The sequence below is a fragment of the Prionailurus viverrinus genome, chromosome A1 (assembly GCF_022837055.1).
Source record: "Prionailurus viverrinus isolate Anna chromosome A1, UM_Priviv_1.0, whole genome shotgun sequence".
Taxonomy (NCBI): Eukaryota; Metazoa; Chordata; class Mammalia; order Carnivora; family Felidae; genus Prionailurus; species Prionailurus viverrinus.
In genome coordinates, this window is record NC_062561.1 from 156,705,851 (window position 1) to 156,730,013 (window position 24,163).

At 35.0% G+C, this 24,163-nt stretch overlaps 1 protein-coding gene across 4 annotated transcripts in view; it reads right to left on the reverse strand.

The window, feature by feature from the left end:
* The window catches only part of FAM172A (family with sequence similarity 172 member A), a 444,471-nt gene that overhangs the window by 200,168 nt on the left and 220,140 nt on the right, over positions 1 to 24,163 (reverse strand). For all 4 annotated transcript variants that reach the window (XM_047877340.1, XM_047877329.1, XM_047877319.1 and 1 more), the window contains one exon: positions 2,108 to 2,227. In XM_047877340.1, the coding sequence (XP_047733296.1) occupies positions 2,108 to 2,227 (120 nt within the window). The remainder of the gene's footprint in view (positions 1 to 2,107; positions 2,228 to 24,163) is intronic.

Here is a 24,163-nt window from a genome sequence, read left to right on the forward strand (position 1 = left end):
GTTTTCGCTGTTGTTATTTGCTTAGAAGAATCTATATTATTAGGTCAGAAACCACTTTTTCTTCAGTTGCCACCATGTGTACGCCCCTATTACAACCCCCTTTCAAAGTTACTTCACAAAAAGTAGCAAATGTTATGCAGTTGAGATGATCACCATTAATATTTTAAAACCTAAACAAGGTACATTACATTAAATAGACTTCTCAGTCCTGGTGTTGCCTGACAGATATGTGATGTGCCAGTGGTTATATTATATTCCTCCTCCCATGCATGCACCTCCTGCAGAGATAGCAGACTACAGAAGCTGACCCTCACTGAGACCATCTTGTCTCTCTGACAAAGCTCCTTTTTAACTTCTTACTTACTGGTTACTTCCTGTGATGGAGAAAAACTTTAGCTCAGCTTGTGATAATTTCACAGGCCCTGAGGACCCTGACCCTAATAGCCTCAAGGTCAGAAGTCAAGTCTTGTTCTGAAACATCTGTGTGCTTTATATTAAACTGGAACAAAAGTGGAGAAATATCCACCAGTGTGTGACAAGAAGGATAGGCAAAATAGGACGGACACACTGGTCATCTGTTACTCTGGCATCTTAAGTTCATTTGGAGAACTGTCTAATATTCACTTAAATTCCAAATTTGATGTATAAACGGTTTTTTTTTAAACTGTCTTAAAGCAATAAATGGGAATTTATGTTTTACATTAATCTGGAATTTGGTTAGTCTTGCAGGCTTCCAGATATATTTTAAGTTACTTTAAAAGCCAATGAAATTTCACGTTTTAAGTAATTTAATGGCTTACAAAGAAAACCTAGGGTGCATATATATATATATATATATATACACACACACACACACACACACACACACATATATATATATATATATGGTATATGCATACGTGTGTGTGTGTCTATATAGATCTCTATCTGTAGGGTCTAGAGACAACTATTGGAAAGACATCATCATCATAGTTTTATGTTAACAAACTAACCTAAAATATCCATTATATATTAAAATAAACACAGCAGAATTAAAAGTACTTGAAAATAATTTCTAAAAAGTGAAATCTATTTAATAAATAAAAGATTTAACTTATTTATTGATCTTACGAAAGCGTAAGCATTTGAGAATTTAGCTCGGCTAAAGTATTCCCAGGTGTCACCACCAGTTTTATATCTAAATCAGGTGGGTAAGCAATAAGGTTTGAGGAGGATAAAAAGGCCACAAAAGTATATTTAATTTCCACAACAAACAGAAAAACACACCAAAGTGTAGGAACATAAAAGTTAGACAACCAATGCTGTGTCTGCCTTGGATGTCCACATTAGACTATTTGGATTTAAAATTATCACATGCACTGTTATCAAATTAATCATTTTATTACAGGAGCACTTGTACCTCTCCGTAACCTAAGGTTTATGGACATGGAGGCACAAATTCTTCACTAGAGCCTTTTTGGTATTAGATATATCCCCTTAACCATTCATACTGGCACATGGTGTGGTACTTATAACATTGCAAATAATACAAAATTTTTGAATCTTGATAATTTTTCCTATAATGTACACAATCTTAACTCCAAGAATGAGATTACTTTGAAATGTAAAGATTTTTATGGCCAAACCATGAATTTCACTTAGTAGATTAATGGAATCTTTCTGATAGTTTTAATACTAACTCTATGAATTCTTATCAAGTATCAAGTACTAAATTGTAGAGATTAAAGATAAACAAAATATTCTCAAATATTCAATAGGTCTCTTTATATTTTTAACAGTTTACACATAAAATAAGCTTTAATTGTGTACACATAAAACATGAAACATAAGTATCATAAGAGGTAGGAAAATGGTCTATAATATAAAAATTAAGAAGTAACATGGGAATTAGGAATAGGCAAAAAGCCTTCTGGTTAGTACTGAAATGCTCTGCCACAATAAAATAAGTAAGCATACTCTTTTTAAACATTATAAAATTACTACTCAAAATACTTTGTTTTCATCCTTTATAAAGTAATTTAAAGTAATGATATCAATTAGAAGTGAGTGGGGGGGATAAGACTGTGAAGAGTTTGGGAATTAAAAACAGAGTTAAATGTGCACTCACCAGTTCAACAAAAGCAAGTCCTCCATAACTGTGAGCAACAAAAAACACATTCTCAGCTGCAGACTGGGCTATGAAATGGTCCCAAACATAGACTGCATGTTCTTCAGGAGAACCATTTTCCTATAAAGAAAACAAATGTCATATATTATGTACTGTATATAATTATTATCGTAGTAATAAAAAATTAAATTATATGCTTGCTTACATAGCCCAAGAAATAAGATGGTTATAGCTCATTGAGAATAATATCAACTCAAAAGAACTACCACTGAAAATTCAAATTAGAGGATAAAATATTAGTAATTACTGCTAAGATTAATTGCTACCATAATCTTCAGAAACAAAATATTTAAAATAACCACATTTTGAGGGGAAATTACATTCTGGATATACCTGAGATATTAAGATATACATTAGAGTTGAATAGCAGAAAATTACAGTGGTCTTACAATAGAAGGGTGTTAACTAAAAAATTCAGTTATATTTCTACATTTATATCTGAAAATATTTCTGCTATACATAAATCTAATTTTTTTAATTTATAAACTTTTAAGTATTTCTGTAAGCAGAAAATTACTAACAAGTATTCTCTATTTAAATTATTTAAAAATAGTCTTTTTTATAAAAGTGCTTTCCATACATATTTTATTTCTAGAACTGGGAGAAATCTAAACATATAAACCCAGAGACTTGTATATTTCTCCTAACTTGCTAAACCCTAGTATATGCATATTGCTATAATTCCAAAAGTTCTATAATAATTTCATTTTGTTGTATTTATTTTGATAGTTGATACATGTTGCAATTAAAGTTTAACTTGGATAATGTGAAAAAAGAAAAAAAAAACCAAAGAGCTAAATAACACTGATCAAAATACAAACTGATAAAAACTAAGGCAGATAATGAAAATGTTTTGTACAAATAGTTGTTTGAAGCTTTAACACCAAAGAGTAATTCCCTAAAACTGTCCTGATATTAGGCAATGAAAACAATTTCTTTACATTTTCCAGCTTAGAAATTTTATAATATCTTATTAAGGTCCACAATATGATTTCCCTTGCCACCTAGAAGCTATTGTTCCCTGATGTCTATCTGTGACCTAAATTTCTCTTCAAAGTTCCAAACCCATATATGCAAGTGCTTGTTGGTCTTTTCCTTATGGATGTCCCACAGATACTTCAAATTCAACCAATTCAACACTGCATGTGACATTCCATCTACAAACCTATGTCACGGTCTTTGCTCCCCACCTCCAGTCAAAATCTGAGCATCTTTTATCTCTCTCTGGCTCAAACTCCACATATATATTCAATCATTAAAATCCCATTGATTTTCTCTCCAACTGTATCCTAAATGCATCCACTTCTCTCTTTTCTCATTTCCTCTGGCTTAGCTCAAACCACCATCATTTCACAAGTGGATGACTGCAATGGTCTTCAGTCCATTTTTACTACTTTTACTATTGCCTATTTAAATGCTCTAATCTGCAGTAAGAACAACCTTTTAAAAATGCAAATATGAGAATGTTGCCATGTTACTCACCCCCTGTTTATTGGACACTTTAAAACTGATTCATTGCCCTCAGGATCAAATTCAAACTCTGTGCGACACTGAAGGCCTTTCATAATCTGCTTCTGTCTTCAACTGCATCTCTTACAATTGCTCTGCAATATAAGGTGACCAAAAGACCCCCTTTTCCCTCAGTGAGAGACCATATAGAACATTGTCTGTGTTCCAATTTCAGGGGAACAACTTCCTAATTGTAGCAAACTTTGTTTTCTCTGGGCTATATCCTTCATTTGGAAAGTAACTCCTGAGCTCTGCCCTCATTTCACCCACCATCTTCACCTGCATAATTTCTACTTGTTTTTCAAAATCAAACAAGACATCACCTTCTATCAAAAGTCTTCCCTATCACTCCCAAGGCTAGGTAATGTCTTACAATGATATCTTGTGCATGGTGCTATTATTGCATTGAATAATTTGCATTGTAATTGCTTATTAGATTATCAAAGTCTTGAGGCCAATTGCTACGTCTTGTTCATCGAATCTTAGTGTAATAAATAAATAATGAAAATACAACACATAGCTTCACAATGATTGCTTACAATCTTCAGTCATATACTAAAATACAAATATAGTTTCAAAGATATTTACTGGTAATATGCATATTAAATTATCCACACTTAATGTATATAAAATAAATAAAAGAATAATAATTGGAAATAAATCTATGTAGGGCATTTTTGGCTTTAATAATTTAGCATTCATTAGTTTAAAAAGTAGAAAATGTTTATCATAAAAATCAGCATAGTGGTTAGGTCTAAGGAAAAGAGACAGAGTTGTAAACAGGAAATAGACTTCTAGTGGCTAGCAGTATTTCATTTCTTGACTGGAGTGGTAGTTACACAGGTGTATTCTTTATAGTTATAGTTAAACTGAGTAATACAAACTTAGCACTTTTCTGTACATGTATATAGAGTGACCATAGAATTTACTATACAAATCTCTGAGAATGAAGAAAGGTATCATTAGGTCCTGAATGAGAGAACAGGTCTAAATTGGGACTATCCAGAGAAAACACAAATACCTGGTCACCCTAACTATATTTTACAATGAAAGAAATGTAAAAATAAAACAGGAAGAAAGATAACAGAGGTTCTGCTGACTGTTGGCAGAACTAACAATCTTACATAGCTGTGATGGCTCTAAACACCCTTTATATGGAGAGAATAAAAACATATAGGAGATTAACTGTCTCCTTAGGCTTTGTGCTGGAAATGGAGGTGTAAGGATGATAAGAAGTAAGCCATGATTCTGGCCTTTAATGTGTCTACAATTTCATAAGGCTGTTAACACATAAAGATAAAAGAGGCAGTAGTGTGTGAGGAGCATTACTTTCTCTATTCCTGGCAGTGTCTTGACATCCAGTCTAGTAGGCCCATTATAAATCCATACAATGTGACCTTGGTGAGGTCTTCCATGCTTTCTTCCCACAGTCACCAACTCTTCCTTTACACTGTTGAGATCCTATCTGTCCCATCCTTTCCATTCCCACCTCAGTTTGAATCCTCTTACAAGATTCCCAACTATTCTCATTTCATCTAGTTTTTCCCTTTACTGTGTTGCCAGATCAAGTCGTCCTGAAATCTGGCCCTGATCAACCATTCTCCAGTCTGAAAAAGTAAATTTACTGAAAAAGTAATCCACAGGTTCCCAAAATACCTGGAACTCTTAGCCAACATCTTCTGTAACCCAGTCTTTCAAGACTTTCTTCCTATTATTTCTAGGGACATTGTACTCATGCTCCAGGAAAATTTGGATTATACTTTAATACAAATGGTATCAACTTACAGCGGTTAGACTTAATGTTTTTTTGACTTTTTGATGGTGTGAGAGCAATACACCTTCAGTAAAAACTGCACTGTGAATTTTGACCTTTTCCGAGGCTAGTGATATGCTGTATAATATGGAGCTAGGTGGTGGTAATGAGCCACAGCTCAGGCAGCCACGTGATCATGAGGGTGAACAACCAATATACTTACAACCATTCCACATACAACCTTTCTACTTTTCACTTTCAGTACAGTATTCAATAAATTACACGAGATATTCAACATTTTATTAGAAAATAGACTTTGTGTTAGATGATTTTGCCCAACTATAGGCTAAGTGAGTGTTCTGAGCCTGTTTAAAGTAGGCAAGGCTAAGCTACAATGTTAAGTAGTTTGGTGCATTTAATGCCTTTTTGATTTACGAAATTTTCAACTTACAACAGGGTTTATCGAGATGGAATTCCACTGTATGTCAAGGAAGAGCTGTGGTCTGAAAACCCTCGACAAAAGTCTCATGAAATTCAGTCTGGGATCTCATGAAGCAGCTCATATTAGGCAAAACTTAAAAGATATAGAACATGTCCAGGGTAGCAGTTCAGTAATTCACATATGAGGTAATAAAGACTATAATACTACTTGGGGTGATAGCAGAATAAATGGAAAGGAAGGGATGGAATGAGTCATTACAAAGGAAGAATCAGCAAAACTTTGTGACTCATAGGATATGAGGGAAACTGCCAACCAGGCCCAAATGACCCATCAATGATTAAAGGAGAGCTAAGAACCAACAGTTCTTTCCACCATTCACAAATAAGACTATGATTTTCAGAAATTAGTATCATAGCTGAGTCTTTCCCTCCATCTCTATGGAGACAATATCTGTTAATAGTGGCCTGTCAGCAGGAAGAAAAAGAAACCTCAAGTATCCAAGTGCCCCAAGGGCTTAAATGTTTTTAGCCTGATTCTAAGGTTATCAAATGACTCTTCAGCATTAGATTTTAAAACCAAATCTTCTAAAATGTAAGACCCAAGTGAAAAAATGTCTATAACACCCAGTTAAGGGGGCCATCTATACTCACAACTAAACAATTACACAAGAGTATTCTGGGCCACACTTGACATCTATTGATCCAAAAATGATACAGGGTAGGAGTCACAGTTTGCCAGCAGGGTAGCACCAGCCATTCCTTTTAAGTGGGAGTCTTGCAGAAGCTCCTGTAGCAGATCAGATGGCCTTCCAGGAGTTACGGTCTTGGGACCATGGAATACTAGTTTAGAAATGAGGGAATCAGACTCACTTTAGGCAGATTCAAGAGTTATCCCTGCCTTGAAAGTCTTATACCACACAGAAGCTAATACCTCTTGCAACAACTCCATAGGCATCACTTCAGGATCCCTGGCTGCAAGGGACATGCCCAATTACAGAAGTTACTACCCTCAGGGAAGATCAAAGCTTGGTATTTGTAATTCCTTCTAATCCAGAAGCAGTTTACCAATCAGGGGTCATTTTCTACTGTAGGCAATGTGCCCTAGCAACTAGCCACTTAGAGTGGGTGCTACTATGATATGCTTCCCAGAATCCCCTCTCTGAGGCAACTTACACCCAATGACTGGTCAAAATGACATGGATCTGTAAAAGCTCTATCTCTTGCCTCAAGGCAAGACATCTCTGAAAAGCCATACTAGATCCAGAGATCACCAGTGGAGTCAGATGAGGCCTTTGTTGTGATTGTACTGTGATTCAACTTCTTCAGCCAAATTCTATTTTTTAAACTCCACTACAGGTACTGATTCCAAGAGAATTCCCCAACAAAATGCCTGCATGCACCTTCAGAATCTGTTTCTGGGAAACCCAACTTAAGATACCAACTTATCAGGCTTTAAAGGATATAGAGCTAGAAAGTTACCTGAAGATCAGATTCTCATGTAGAAGGGGAAAGGATTTTGCTAACCTTTGACCCACAAAATCTTACAAGAAATATATGGAAAATACACATCTTTTTACATGCATTATTATCCTGCCTATGTTTAAAACTACAGCAAAATATTATTATTGGTCCAACTTTACCTGTCACCTCTACTATTAGCCATGGTAGCTTAAACTGAATCCTATATTATTTCATTGGTTCTTCTCTATCCAGCTATTTCTTTAATCTGTCATTGTCACTTTCCCTTCCTTCTAGAATATTAGCAATTTGATTCTCTTTTGGATACAAACTATAACACAAGGCATGCTATAGGTATTTAATAAATAACTAACAATATTGTTGACAAAATGTTATGAAGACTGTTTCAAAACCAAGACAATGGAGTACTTACACTCCATTTCAGGAATCTTCAATGGGGCAAAGATTGATGTTCAAAGATGTTCATCACAGTCTCATTTATAAAAGCAAAAATCTGGATAATTCTTAAAATGTCCAATAATGCAAAAATAAAGATTTAAGTAAATTATAGTTTATCTAAGGAAATATTATGTAGCTATTCAATGAGTTTATAAAGTAATACGTGCAGTTTACCTAATACAGGGCATAATTTTCACTATATAAAAAGGGCTGAAAAAGACTAGAAGAAATCAAAAATATGAAAAGCAGCTGAGCTGCCTATGGATGGTGAAATTATGAGTATTTTCTCTTTTTAAGATTCTTTACATTTCTCTAAACTTTCAAAAATTCTTACAAAGTACATTATTTTTGTGATAAAACAAGTGGATAGCAAAGAAATTTAGAAATTCTACTGAATGAGTACTGTTGGCTTATTAGGGGGAATCACCATCTGAGCAGGGTCTTTATACCTTCATATCTAAAAATTCAAATATCTGGTCTGAAACCACCACACATTCACAAGCAGCAAACCAGAAGAGTTATGTCAAACAGGTTTAAGAGTAAGCAATGATAGCTGAAGTTTGAGAGTAACTAAAGAAATGAAAAAAAAAAACCCGCAAAAAATTACAAGAGTATGTACAATGCAATAGTCTGAAACTACTGTAATTGAGCAAGATGGGAGCAATACTGTAGATAAAGCACAATAACAGATAGGAGCAACAGTAATCTTGCATCATCAAAAACAAGTTAATGATATTATGTGAATTCCATTTTTCAAAGAACTAGTGACATACAATTAAGAACAGTTTTACTCAAAATATTATTTTATCAACAAATGGTGTTGGGAAAATTGGAGAGCAACATGCAAAAGAATGAAACTGGACCACCTTCTTACACCATACACAAAAATAAAATCAAAATGGATGAAAGACCTAAATGTGAGATGGGAAATCATCAAAATCCTAGAGAGGAACACAGGCAGCAACCTCTTTGACATTGGCTGTAGCAACTTCTTACTAGACAACGTCTACAGAGGCAAGGGAAACAAAAGCAAACATGAACTATTAGGACTTTACCAAGATAAAAAGCTTCTGCACAGTGAAAGAAACAACAAAACTAAAAGGCAACCTACCGAATGGAAGAACATACTTGCAAATGACGTATCAGATAAAGAGGTTAGTATCCAAAATCTATAAAGAGCGTATCAAACCCAACACCCCAAAAACATAATCTGGTTAAAAAATGGGCAGAAGACATGAATAGACATTTTTCAATGAAGACATCCAGATAGCTAACAGACACATGAAAGATGCTCAACATCACGCATCATCAGGTAAATATAAATCAAAACTATGATGAGATATCACCTCACATCTGTCAGAATCTGGAAGATTAACAACACAGGAAAGACAGATGTTGGCAAGGATGCAGACAAAGGGGAACCCTCTTACATTGCTGGTGGGAATGAAAACTGGTGCAGCCATTCTGGACAACAGTATGGAGGTTTCTCAAAAAGTTAAAAATAGAACTACCCTACAACCCAGCAATTGCACTATTAGGTACTTACCCAAAGGATACAAAAATACTGTTTCCAAGGGACACACCCACTCCAATGTTTATAGTAGCATTATCAACAATAGCCCAATTACAGAAAGAGTCCAAGTGTCCATTGACTGATGAATGGATAAAGAAGTGGTTTATATATACAATGGAATATTACTCAACCTTCAAAAAGAACGAAATCTTGCCATTTGCAACGACATAGATGGAGCTACAGAGTATCATGCTAAGCAAAATAAGTCAGAGAAAGACAAACACCATATGATTTCACCCGTATGTGGCATTTAAGAAATAAAACAGATGAACACGGGGTGGCGGGGGACAGGGGGAGAGGCAAACCAGGAAACATACTCTTAACCATGGAGAACAAAGTGAGGGTTACTGGACGGGATGGGTTAAATGGGTGATAGGTATTAAGGAGGGTACTTGAGATGAATACCGTGTGTTACATGTAAGTGATGAGTCACTAAATTCTATACCTGAAACTAATATTACATTATATGTTAACTAACTGGAAATTAAAAATGTGAAGAAAAAATATCATTTTAAAAAACAGGTGATAAAGGAGATAAATCTTAGCTATAAAAAAGTTGGCTTTCATATGTAACTAGTTCCCAAAGCTTTCACAAAATTATAGCTTTTTACTATTCACTTTTCAAGAGAGTCAGATTCCTACCATTTTAAGACATAACAAATTCTGCCAAATATTTGTTGCCTCCTACAACAGGTAAGCACAATAATGGTAGCACAGGAAATAATAAACGGTGAGTGGTTTTTAATATGTATTTCTGACATATTACATTACTAAAATCCCAATTTTATACAAGTGGTGATTCCGTTCTAAGGTAAATTTGTGTCATTTCCAACTTGCAGCCCACATTTTGCCCACAAACATTACATATTTACAAACCATAATCTGAAGAATGTATATTACCAATAATATATTTTGAAACTAAACAGATTTCAAAAGGAAAAGACTTTCTTAATATGCTTCAATTACAGAAATGCAAACATACTAAATCTGCATTATAGGTTTCTTCATCATATCAGAGTTCATATGGTACTGAGTAACTTATAATTTTAGAATATGCAAACATACGAACCACATGAAAAGAAGTAAATCTATTAATTAGAGTCTGCTGGAGGCCGAATGCACAGAATATTTATACTGTGGAACTGGGCTGTACTCAGGTTGAATTTCCTGATGTACCCTTGCCATCATTTATTGTTAAATGCCAAACAGAAGTGATGCAGTAACCAAAGCCTTATCACATATGCCAGATTCTACTACCTAGGCACTGCAAAGTCTGCATTTATGATGGACTACCTGAGCTGATAACACATGGAATTATCTAAACAACATTTGCATATTTGTGTAATTATTTTCTAAGGTTAATTAGCTCCTGTAAAGCATTTCACCCTTTGAGACTGCTTACAGTGACAGGTTCACATATTTTCTGAACCATTGCCAAATTTGACAGATTTTTCTTCAGCTAACCTGTTGCTACAAAGTTATAAAATGAATGCTCCTACAGTATATACTTTAAACTTATAATTCATTTTAAGAAAAGTAAAACGAAAGTTTATGAATTGAAGGTTTTTTACACGTCCAATTTTAAAATCAAAATGTCACGATTATTTTACTTCATGTAAATCTTTCTGTGTTTATACTGGTAAGCGTATCAACTAAGAAAATTATATATATTAAAATCTAGCATTTTTGACTTTAAACTAGCATATACCTATGTCACCACTTTCAGTTGAGTCACATATGTCTCACATACATACGCTCCTACCCGCAACAGCTGTCCTTAGTTCTATCACTGATTTGCTATTTACATGGAAGACATCAACTGGAGAAAGAACACTAATATAAAACCTATGCCTTCTATACATTTTTTACGGCAAAATTTGCAAATAAAAGTTCTTTTTTTTTAAAAAGCTAAGACTTTTCATTAGGTAAAATGTATCTCAATGAAATCTAGATGGAGGCAGATAAGTCAAATGGATTTCTGAGGATGCAAAAATGTACATTACCATCTTTCATCCAACTCATCCACAGGTACAAAATGAAAGAAAATTAATATTTTTAGGAATTGGCTGGTTCAGTACCTTTCTAGAAGAAATGAAACACAAATACCATATGACCATAACCTAGAAAGGCATACACAAGGAACTTATATGCTTTAGCTTTAAACTTTTAGATGATTCTGTTAAGAACTTTGTATGTGAACATAGCATAAATTGTGCACTAGTACAGAACAAACATAAAAACAGGTATAAAATATATTTTATTTCAAATGAGATATATTTTAATTTTGATCCATTTAAATAGTTTGGATTAAAAATTTATCTTCATTTTGGCATATTTTAAATGTGTGATCTTTAAAAAAGTATGTATTTGTGTTTAACAGTGATTACAGGACTAGGGGTATATATAAATGCATAAAAACTAATGGTATAGCATACATATAATAAAAACAATTTCAAAAGTAAAGCACTTTTATTTTGTTTTTAAATATTAAGTTGATCCATATGGAGTTACCAACATTAGACATTTTTGACCTTAAAAAGTGGCAATTTCATACCATTCAATCTTAAATATAATGAAAATAGACAAAAGAATCTATAAGCTAGAGACATCTTGAAGCTATCAACTTTTGCTTGCCTTTTAGGTGTCTAGATATTATTGACAGCTATCCATCTTAAAGACAGATTCAAGGCTATGTTACTTGTCAATATGGCTACATTAATCAATTATAAATGGCTATGAACAGAATGAACATAACTGACAAAAGGATCAGTATTCAGAAGTGTATCAAAGATATTTGAACTTCACATATCTCAAGCTTAGTATGTCCAAAAGCAAAATCTGAATTGGTTTTCTGATCCCATTATCCGTTTTCTTTCAGTCTTTCTCATCTTGCTAAGTGGTACCTCCACCCCACCCTGTTGTTCAAGCCAAAAATCTAGAAGTGACCCTTGACCTTTTCCTCTTCCCCTGTCCTTCAATTTCTCCAATTTCATTTATCCTCCAAAATGTTTCTAGAATCCGTAAACTTCTAATTTCCACTCTTACTATCCCAGCCCAAGGTATCACCATATCTTGACTAAGACATTAACCACTTGAACTGGCTATATGCTCTCCCTCATTTAATCTGATAATGACATTATGACATAGATGCTCTAAATATCCCAATTTCCAGAGAGTAATTAATTTTCTCAATGTGATACAACTTGCCAGACTGTAAGCTAACCTGTCTGGCTCTGGCATCTGCTACGCTATACTAGCTAACCTTTCAAATCATATTGGGCTGACATGAACATTGTTTTTTTGTTTTGTTTTGTTTTGTTTTGTTTTTAGTCTGTTTCAATATAAAGTTTAAACAACAATTAACTATCAAGAAGTTAGTAAAACAAAAAAAACCAGATAAGCAAATAATTATGATCCATTAGTTATGGAAATGGTGCCAAATGCTTTGTGATTGAGCCATAATTACCACAAAATATGGGTAACCTGGAACGGAAGGCAGATAGGGCTGTTAGGATTCCTAGATTCCAAAACTATGCTCTAAGCTCTTCCAATAAAGTAAACATTAATGATTCTATTCACTCTAATAAAATTTAGGCTTCCCTGTCTTAGTGCAACCTATAGTGCAATCATAATAATGCTTTTAAAGTACATATTGAGGCAGGCACAGATCTAAATTCTTTATAAATAGTAACTCACTTAATCCAGACAACAATTCTATGAAGTATGTACTATTATTATCTGCATAATCAGATGCACAGGCAAAGAATGATTAAGAAACTTACTCAAGAAAATTGCTACTATATGGCAGAGCTAGAGTTCAAACCTAGGTAGTCTGACCACCCCCTCCCCCACCATATATGTAATCTCAATTCCTGTATACTGCATCACTGAAATACATTTAATATCCTTCCCTCTATGTAGGCATAACCAAAGCTACTGCTTTTTGTAGCAATGAACCAAATGGTTAAGAGCTTTTAAGAAAAAGGGACAAGAGTGTTGCTTATATAGGTAACACGTACTGTGGGCCAGGTTCATATGAAAAAAGACTCTTTGTGAAGTGAAAAAGCTTATTTTCTGAAAGTTAAACATGTTCTTCTTTTCCTTGAATAGCTTCTGCCACCTTATGAGAGAGAAATTGAACCTAGCTTAAGATCTATTATTAATTTTCTGCCATTTATTCATCTACAACAAAGAAAAAAGGCTAAGTGAAAGAAGCTAGACACAAAAGACTACATATTATATGATTTGATTGATAGGAAATTCTAGAAAAGCCAAAACTGTAGTATTAAAATGTAAATTAGCAGTTGGCAGGGTCAAACAGACTGCCAAAGGACACATGAGAAAGGTTTTTGGGGTGATGCAAATGATTTTCTATCATGATGGTAGTGATAGTTACACAATGGTATACATTAATCAACCACAGCCAACTGTACACTTAAAGTTGGTACAATTTACAGTATATAAATTTTATCTCAATAAAGCTGACCAAAGGAAGAAAGAACAAGAAAAAAAGGTAAATCTTTTTCCTAAACAGAGGTAATCAAACCTATTATAAATAAAGTTTTACTGGAACAGAGCCATGTCCACTTGTTCATTATCTATGGCTGCTTTCTCTTACAACAGTGAAGTTTAGGAGTTGTGACAAAGTCCATATGGCCTGAAAGTTTAAATTAGTTACTCTCTAGTTTTTTTAAGAAAGTTTATTGACCTTTTCTCTAAATACTTACGATCTAGTTCCAGCTTAGAACAGCAAATTAAACATCCATATCTGACAGCATTAACAACCCAAGCCCCATAAAAACTATAGCAAAAGGTTTTTTTGTTTTTTGTTTTTTAAACAAAGACAAATCCACAAGGCCTAGGAAGAAATGAAGGAAGATTTTGGAAGATGGAGACCAGAAAGAATGGCAACTGATTTAGCAGATCTAAGAAAGTCAAATCCCAAGTTGGCCATGAGAAAAGCTCACTGTCTAACTCCATTTATGATGCAAAATTCTCCAAAGCACAGACATACATTTCTAAGTACCTTGGAACTGAAGGAAAGAAGATAGAAGAAAGAAAGACAAATACTGTGTGATCTCACTTATATGTGCAATCTTAAAAAACAAAAAAACAAAAAAACAAAAACACACACAAAAAAACCAAACTCATATAAAGGAGAATAAATTGATGGTTGCCAGGCATTGCAGGGCGGGGAAATGCGTGAAGGTGGTCAGAGGGTACAAACTCCCAGTTATAAGATGAATAAGTTTGGGGAACATAATGAACAGTATGATGACTACAGTTAATAAAACTATATTGTATGTTTAAAAGTTGCTAAAAGGGTAGATTTTAAAACTTCTCCCCACCAAAAAAAAAAAAAAAAAAAAAAAGTACTGAGTGAGCTGATGAATGTGTTTATAGCTAACCTTACTGTGGTAATCATTTTGCAATGTATACACATATAAAGTCAACATGTTGCATACCTTAAACTTACATAATTGTTATATCTCAATAAAGCTGGATAAAATTCCAACAATAAAAAAAATTGGTAAGGGTGGGCATGGTGGAAAATTCGCAACAAGTAGACTACTCGTATTGCCTACAGTGAAGCTCAAACATTATAAGCCCTACTAATACGCTTAGAGGTTCCAATTAGCTTTTTAATTCCCACTAATAAACATTAACAGACAACCACACGTAATTAGACACCTGAAGAAAGCCTTTAATACAAAATATAGAGACCAGAATAGAAAAAAGCAATTTGGAAGAAACAAAGACTTTGATGAAAGAGGAAAATTTCAAAAACACTGCCATTAGCTTTAGAGAGATCACAGAAGATAACACATGCATAAAAGAAATGTACTATTAAAAAGAGATAAAGAATAAAAAGAGTTCTTTCAAATTAAAAGCAAAACATCTGGAAAAAAATTTCAATAGAGGGGTTAGATGCTTAAGTTATTTTTTTTAATATATGAAATTTATTGTCAAATTGGTTTCCATACAACACCCAGTGCTCATCCCAAAAGGTGCCCTCCTCAATACCCATCACCCACCCTCTCCTCCCTCCCACCCCCCATCAACCCTCAGTTTGTTCTCAGTTTTTAACAGTCTCTTATGCTTTGGCTCTCTCCCACTCTAACCTCTTTTTTTTTTTTTTTCCTTCCCCTCCTCCATGGGTTCCTGTTAAGTTTCTCAGGATCCACATAAGAGTGAAACCATATGGTATCTGTCTTTCTGTGTATGGCTTATTTCACTTAGCATCACACTCTCCAGTTCCATCCACGTTGCTACAAAAGGCCATATTTCATTTTTTCTCATTGCCACGTAGTATTCCATTGTGTATATAAACCACAATTTCTTTATCCATTCATCAGTTGATGGACATTTAGGCTCTTTCCATAATTTGGCTATTGTTGAGAGTGCTGCTATGAACATTGGGGTACAAGTGCCCCTATTAGATGCTTAAGTTAAGGGAATCTCCTAGAAGCACAAGATATGAAACATAGAAAAGCAGAAAGTCCAATGATAAGTCTAAGAGATTCATCATTCCAAAATAGTTCTAGAAAGAAAAAGACAAAACGTAAGGGAAGAAATTGACAACAAAATATTTAAGAACATTTTCAGAACACTAGCTGATAGATTGTAAAGGCTGACAAAATACCCTGCATAATGGATGAATGAGATCTATATAGAGGCATACCAGTGTGAAATTTAGAACTCAGGAATGAAGAGAAGATTGTATAAGTTTCAAGAAAGAAAACTAAATGATTAGGATTCAGCACAATATTTGACTTTTCAATAGTAATTGGAGAATCAAGAGCATGATAAAAAAATTTCTCCAAAATCCAAAAGGAAAATAACATCCAACTTATAATCCTATACCCAGCCAAAATATCATCAAATATAAATGTAAGATGAAAACCTTTTCCAACACACAAAGATGAAAAAAATAGTATCTCATTACTCTCTTCTAAAGAAACAACTAGAAGATGTGCTCCTTCAAAGTAAGAAATAAAATAAGAAAGATGAAGACATGAACTATAGGAAATAGAAGAAATAATACAACAAAGTGACAAAGGGAGTCTTCAAAAGAAAATGATAAAGCAAGATTCCAGAATGATAGCTGTACATCAGATGCAGTGGGCAACCGGATCAGGAGGTAGTGGTGGGACTTATGAGGCAGATATGCTAAGGACTGTCATCACCATGGCCCCCATTAACACTTCATCATCATCCTAAGACATAATGACCCAACGGTCCAAACCTAGATTGCTATTTGTATTCGGCTTTTCCTAACCATATGTGGATGTGGATTCTTGTCTCCTGTTTATGATCTGTTGTTGTTTCAGCTGAGGGCACTGAATATACCTCACAAAAGTATTGTGCTTTCACTAAACTACAAGCTAGAGGTAGATCATGGGAAGCTGAGAAATAGGAAATACAGAGCAGCACATTTTTTTCTAGCCATTTTTATGCTGATTTTCTCTGCTACATGCTCCAACTATAGAAAGTAATGTTTTTCAAGACAACATTGTTCCTTGACTTTCCTGTAAAAGAGCTATTGTAAATGTTGAGGGAAGCTGAGGTCAGAGCACAATCCAAGTATCTGTTCAGCTTACCTTCTACTAAGGGCTTTCATTTACACTAACAATATTTTCCCATCTTTACATAACTGCATCTGTGCTTGCTGCTCAATATTTCCAGTTGAACAACACATTATTTATGAATACATACAGTAATGGTGGTAGTTTTACTGTAAGGTACGGCTCAGTACCCCAAACGCTGACCCCACGAAATTGAAGAACTCATCCCCCCATCTGCTTTGAGTGTTGATGGCTGACAGCTCTTGCAGCCAAACACCTTTCTCCTGTTATTGATTTCCTGGGAAGGGAACCACCATATCCAAGATTATACCTCCTTCTTAGAGGGCAACTGCTTTGAATGGCTGGTTAGTGCTGGGGAATAAGGGCCTAGCTCCCTTGCCCCAGTTTGGGAGAACTTTCTTTGCTCCCTTTGAAGACTATGATTCCTTCAATTCTCTAAAGGTGTTTATCCTGAGAATAATCCCCAGTAAATCTCCCACTGGCTCATTAGATCATTATGCTCATCTTTCCATCAATCTGCTTCTAAGGGAATCTGATCTATGACAGTTGGTTCCAGTGTCTGGTCTTAAAAAGGTGACTTTAAGGTATAAATTTTGGAGATGAATTACCTGTCCACCGGCTAGCTGGCAACAAGACTTCAATGCCTGTAGTAGGTGGAATACTGACAAACCCTGGGATGCAGTAGCAGTGCAACCATTAAAAACTTTCAGCAATAATGAACTAGAAGTATTTACTGGCAGAAAGGAATACACCAGCAGGTACATGCATTGGCATTGAAAAGTATATCATTATAAGGACTATAGGATTGGATGGTCATTTCCAAGGGCAATAGATGCTTTGTAAACAAAACAAAACAAGATAAAAGGCTGAGAGTGATTAATTAGCACAAGACTAACAGTGAAAGCCAGAGAATTTCCATAGCATCATGTAGAGATACTGTCACCTTCTGCAGCAGGAAGGCAAAAGACGCTAAGGACTAGGCCCAGTATTTTTATGATAGAAGCAGAGCTCCGGAGAAAGCTGGATTCTCAGATGTACAATACAGGGTTAGGGCCCTAATTCACAATGAGTGGAACCCTGAGCCAAGGAGTGGAGGCATCTACATCTTTTAAGTCCCCAGATTCCCCTGAACCTTCAAAACTTACAGAAGTAGCCCATGCCTCTGTGTTAAAGGCTAGTGCATGCTTGAAGATGATGCAGAAGCTACTGCTTTTGCCAGACAACATGTGCTCCCTTGACCCCCGCTCTCACTTCCACTTCTGGTCCTACGCCAATAACTGGGATTAAGTCACTGTATACCCTATCCAGGGAAGTGCTGGGTCTCCTAAGAGAGGAAAGGGACTACCCCATGAAGGAGTTGCAAGACTTAGTCTACACTTATAGGCAGGAGCAAAGGAGTGTATATGGGACTGAATTCTGAACATGCTGGATCAAGGAGGATACAACATTCAGTTGGATAAGGAGAGTTCATTGATACATAAGCACTGTCTCAGGATATAGGATTTAACATCTGTTCAAATTTTCTATTGCTGCAGTAACACAATGCCTCAAATTTAGTGGCTTAAAACAACACAAATGTATTATCTTATATTTCTGTATGTTTGAAGTCTGACATAGGTCACCCTGGGCTACAGTCAAGGGGTCCTTTCTGAAGGTTTTAATGGAAAATCCATTTCCTTGCCTTTTCTAGCTTCCGGAGGCTGCCCCTTTGGCTTACAGCTTCCTTCTTCCATCTTAAAGTCAGCAGCCTTGCATCATTCTGACCATTCTTCCATAGTTATATCTCCTTTTCCACTCACACTTTTGCTTCCCGCTTCTACTTTTAAGAACTTGAATGATTATATCAGGCCCACCTAATTAATCTAGGACAATCTCCCTATTTTGAGGTCCTTAATGTTAATCATATCTGCATTTTTTTTTTTTTTGGCCATGTAAAATAACATACTCACAGGTTCTAGGGATTAGAATGTGGGCATCTTTGGAAGACACTATTCTGCCTACCACAACATCATAGCAAGAACTCAGAGATTGTTATAATTCCTTGCAAAGTAACTCTTGGAAGCCTGAAGAAAGTAAAGACACGCACTAAGTGAAGACCTTGTACCATGTGATCACTTACAAGAGAGTAGCCACCACAGAAGAGGCAATAAACAACCGAGAAGACAGGAAGACTCAGCCAGTTTACGTCTGTCAGATTCTGATACTGGCTAACTTAGAGCTGGCACACTCAGTGCATGAATGGAGAAACCACAGTAGCAAAGATAGATGTGATGTATAGGCCCACAAGCATACATACAATTCACTTACCAAGGTTGATCTAGCTACTACCATCTAATGAATAACTCAGTACGGTGAGAAGCAGGAGAAATACCTTTGATTGTGTGTGTGTGTGTGTGTGTGTGTGTGTGTGTGTGTGTGTGTGTGTGTGTTGGGGAGGGGATAAGGGTTAGAAGACTATTTTATAACCCTAAAGGTAATTAGCATTATGATAGCACATTGAAGACATGTCAAGCATTCCAGACAGCACGGTCTAGAACATTCTCTATAAACAAAATGGTATAGTCAGAAGCTAAGTATGACTCACAGGATCTATATCTGAATCTAAAGCTACAATTATGATATAGCAAAAACTCATGTCAACCTGTGCCATCAAGAAAAGGTTAAATTATTTTCAGTATGTATTACATACATAGCACATTTTGTAGAAATTTGGGGGATGAAGGGAGGTAATTAGGGAAGCAGGGATTTCCTGGGGGTCCTGGAGAGCTTTTGTGTGGGGAGGACAAGTACTTTTAGGCATCATGGATCAAATGTAAATGCCTATGATTTGATATCTCTGCTTTGTAAGATACGTTAACCAGATGATTTGTCTGTGATTATACTTGAAAAACAAGATGTGTAAACTGTCTCCAAAGAATTAATAATTTAAAAACTATGCAAAGATTATTTACAATTGCCAGAGACAATATATTTATACACCCACACATATGCATGTTCGTTCTTTCTCTCTCAGACTTCAGTTCTTATCCAGACAGCGCTGTTTAACCAGCTTTGTCTTAGAGTGATTACTTACTCTTTTGCATGCTCAAAATCCTCAGTTCTACATGATAGGTTAGTCTGGGAAACCTTTAAAACTGTACCTTTTCCCAATAAAATAGAACAAAAACTTTGGGAACAAAGAGAATCTGGGTTGCTATCTCATAGGGTACAGAATAGGGAGGTCGAACAGATGTAAAGTAAAAAGCCTGGCAAACAGCATGTAACAAATGTTTTACCTGCAAGATATACTGCAAAAATGTAAGTTATTTATGTACTTGCAATGGCTATTTACTGTTATAAATGAACTTCTTAAAACACCTTGAAAATATACTGATAAAAACTATATTAATTAAAACATATTGTAACTTCCCTATTATAAAACCTAATTCAAACAAATTTGGATATTCTAAATTTATGAAAAATTTGAGCTGAAGTAGTATTTTAGTCTTTAATTTAATTTAATCTTAATTCTGGTGTAGTTAACATACTGTGCTTTTTAAGTTTCAGGTACACAACACAGTGATTCAACAGTTCAATCCATTACGCAGTGCTCTTAAGATGAGTTTACTCTTAACCCCCTACACCTATTTCGCCCATTACCCCATGCACCCTCCCGCTGGTAGCCATCTGTTTGTTCTCTACAATTAAGAGTTTGTTTTGTTGGTTTGTCTCTTTTTTCTCTCCCCTTGTTTTATTTCTTAAATTCCAAATATGAAGAGCATCATATGGTATTTGTCTTTCTTTGGCTGGCTTATTTCACTTAGCATTATACTCTCTAGATCCACCCATGTTGTTTCAAATAGCAAGACTGAATTATTTTTAATGGCTGAATAATATTCCATCCATTGTACATGTATACCGCTTCTTCTCTATGCATTCATCTATCAATGGACACTTGCGCTGCTTCCATAATTTGGCTACTGTAAATAATGCTGCAGTAAACACAGAGCTGCATACATCTCTTTGAATTAGTGCCTTCATATACTTTAAGTAAATACTCTGTATTGCAATCAATGGATTGTAGGGTAGTTATATTGTTAAATAGTGGCTGTGCCAGTTTGCATTCCCACCAACAGTGCACGAAGCTTTTTTTTTCTCCATACCCTCGCCAAAACTTGTTTCTTGTGTTTTTGATTTTAGCTTTTCCAACAGGTGTAGGGTGTAGGCTCATTGTGGTTTTGATTTGCATTTCCCTGATGAGTGATGTTAAGAATCTTTTCATGTGTCTTTTTGCCATCTCTATGTCTTCTGTGCAGAAATGTCTATTCATGTTTTCTGCCCATTTTTTAAATTGGATTATTTGTTTTTTGGGTGTTGAGTTGTATAAATTCTTTATATATCTTGGATATGAATGTTTTATTAAATATGTCATTTGCAAGTATTTTCTCTCATTCAGTTAGGTTGTCTTTTAGTTTTGATGATTGTTTCCTTGCTGTGCAGAAGCTTTTAATTTTGGTGTATTGTGAATAGTTTAGTTTTGCTTTTATTTCTTTAGCCTCAGGAGACATATCCAGAAAGATGTTGCTATTGCTGATATCAGAGAAATTATTGCGTAGACTCTCTTCTAGGATTTTTATGGTTTTATGTCTCACATTTACATACTTAATCCATTTATTTTTGTGTATGGTGAAAGACAGTGGTCCAGTTACATTCTTTTGCATATAGCTTTCCAGTTTCCCCAACAACATTTGCTGAAGAGACTGTCTTTTTCCCATTGGATATTATTGCCTCCTCTGTCAAAGACTAATTGGCCATATAATTTTGGGTGTATTTCTGAGCTTTCTATTCTGTTCCATTGATCTATAGGTCTATTTTTGTGTCAGTACCATACTATTTTGATCACTACAGCTTTGTAATATAACTTGATGTCCAGAATTATGTTACCTAGCTTTTTCTTTTTCAAGATTGCTTTGGCTATTTGGGGGTCTTTTGTGCTTCCATACAAATTTTAGGATGGTTTTTTCTAGTTCTGTGAAAAATGATGTTGGCATTTTGATAGGGATTGCATTAAACATATAGATTGTTTAGGTATTATGGACACTTTAGCAATAGTTGTTCTTCCAATCCATGAGCATCAAATATCTTTCCATTTCTTTGTATCATCTTCAATTTCTTTCACTAATGTTTTAGAGTTTTCAGAGTACAGGTCTTTCACCTCTTTGGTTAAGTTTATTTCTAGGTATTTTATTATTTTTGGTGTAAATATAAATAGGATTTTCTCAATTTCTCTTACTTTATTATTAGGAGACAGAAATACTATGGATTTCTGAATGGGTGACAGGCATTGAGGAGGGCACTTTGTGGGATGAGCACGGGGTATTGTATGTAAGAGATGAATCATGGGAATCTACTCCCGAAACCCAGAGCACAGTATATACACTGTATGTTAGCTAACTAGACAATAAATTATATTTAAAAAAGAAAAATTCAGATTCTCATAAAGAAAATAAAAATTACTTGAATGTTAGAAAAACAGAAATACTATGGATTTCTGTACATTGATTTTGTATCTTGCAACTTTAGTGAATTCATTTATCAGTTCTAGTAGTTTTTTGGTGGTCTTTAGGGTTTTTTTTTTTTTAATATATAGTATCATGCCATTTGCAAATAGTCAAAGTTTTACTTCCTCCTTACCAATCTGAATGCTGTTTACTTCTTTATCTTGCCTGAATACTATGACTAGGACTTCCAGTACTATGTTGAATAAAAGTAGTGAGTGGACATCCTTGTCTTGTTCCTGACCTTAGGGGAAAAGCTCCCAGTTTTCCTCTACTGAGTAAGATGTCAGCTGTACGTTTTTCATATTTATTACATTGAAGTATGTTCCCTCAAAACCTTTATTGTTTTTTTTTATTATGAATGGATGTTATACTTTGTCAAATGCTTTTTCCTAAATCTATCAAAAATGATCATACGGTTTAATGATCTTATTGATGTGATGTATTATGATTGATTTGCAAATGCTGAATTGCTCTTAACATCCCAGCAGTAAATCCCACTTGACTGTGGTAATAATTTTTTTTTTTTTTTAGTGTATTGTTGCATTGGGTTTGCCAGTATTTTGTTGAGGATTTTCACATCTATGTTCATCAGAGATACTGGCCTGTAGTTCTCTCTCTCTCTCTCTTTGATGTGTTTTAATCTTGTTTTTATATCAGGTAATACTGAACTCATACAATGAATTTGGAAGTTTTCTTTCCTCTTGTATTTTTTTTTCAATATATGAAGTTTATTGTCAAATTGGTTTCCATACAACACCCAGTGCTCATCCCAAAAGGTGCCCTCCTCAATACCCATCACCCACCCTCTCCTCCCTCCCACCCCCCATCAACCCTCAGTTTGTTCTCAGTTTTTAAGAGTCTCTTATGCTTTGGCTCTCTCTGACCTCAGCCGTAGCAATTTCTTACTTGACACATCCCCAAAGGCAAGGGAATTAAAAGCAAAAATGAACTACTGGGACCTTATGAAGATAAAAAGCTTCTGCACAGCAAAGGAAACAACCAACAAAACTAAAAGGCAACCAACGGAATGGGAAAAGATATTTGCAAATGACATATCGGACAAAGGGCCAGTATCCAAAATCCATAAAGAGCTCACCAAACTCCACACCCGAAAAACAAATAATCCAGTGAAGAAATGGGCAGAAAACATGAATAGACTCTTCTCTAAAGAAGACATCCAGATGGCCAACAGGCACATGAAAAGATGCTCAACATCGCTCCTCATCAGGGAAATACAAATCAAAACCACACTCAGATTTCCTCTTGTAGTTTTTGAAAAAAAGTTTGAGAGAGGAAGTATCAATTCTTTTTTAAAAGTTTGGTAGAATTTACCTGTGAAGCCATCTGGTGATAGACTTTTGTTCAGTGGGAGTTCCTTGATTACTAATTCAATTTTATTGCTGGTAATTGGTCTGTTCAAATTTTGTCTCTTCCTCCTTCAGAGTTGATAGGTTATATGTTTCTAGGAACTTATCCATTTCTTCTAGGTTGTCCAATTTGTTAGCATATAATTTTTCATAACATTCACTTATAATCCTTTGTATTTCTCTGGTATTGGTTGTTATTTCTGCTCTTTCATTTGTGTTTTTATTTGAGTATTTTCTTTCCCCACCCCCCCACCTCCCCCTTTTTTTTTCTTTTTGACAAGTCTGGTAAAATTTTATGAATTTTGTAGAT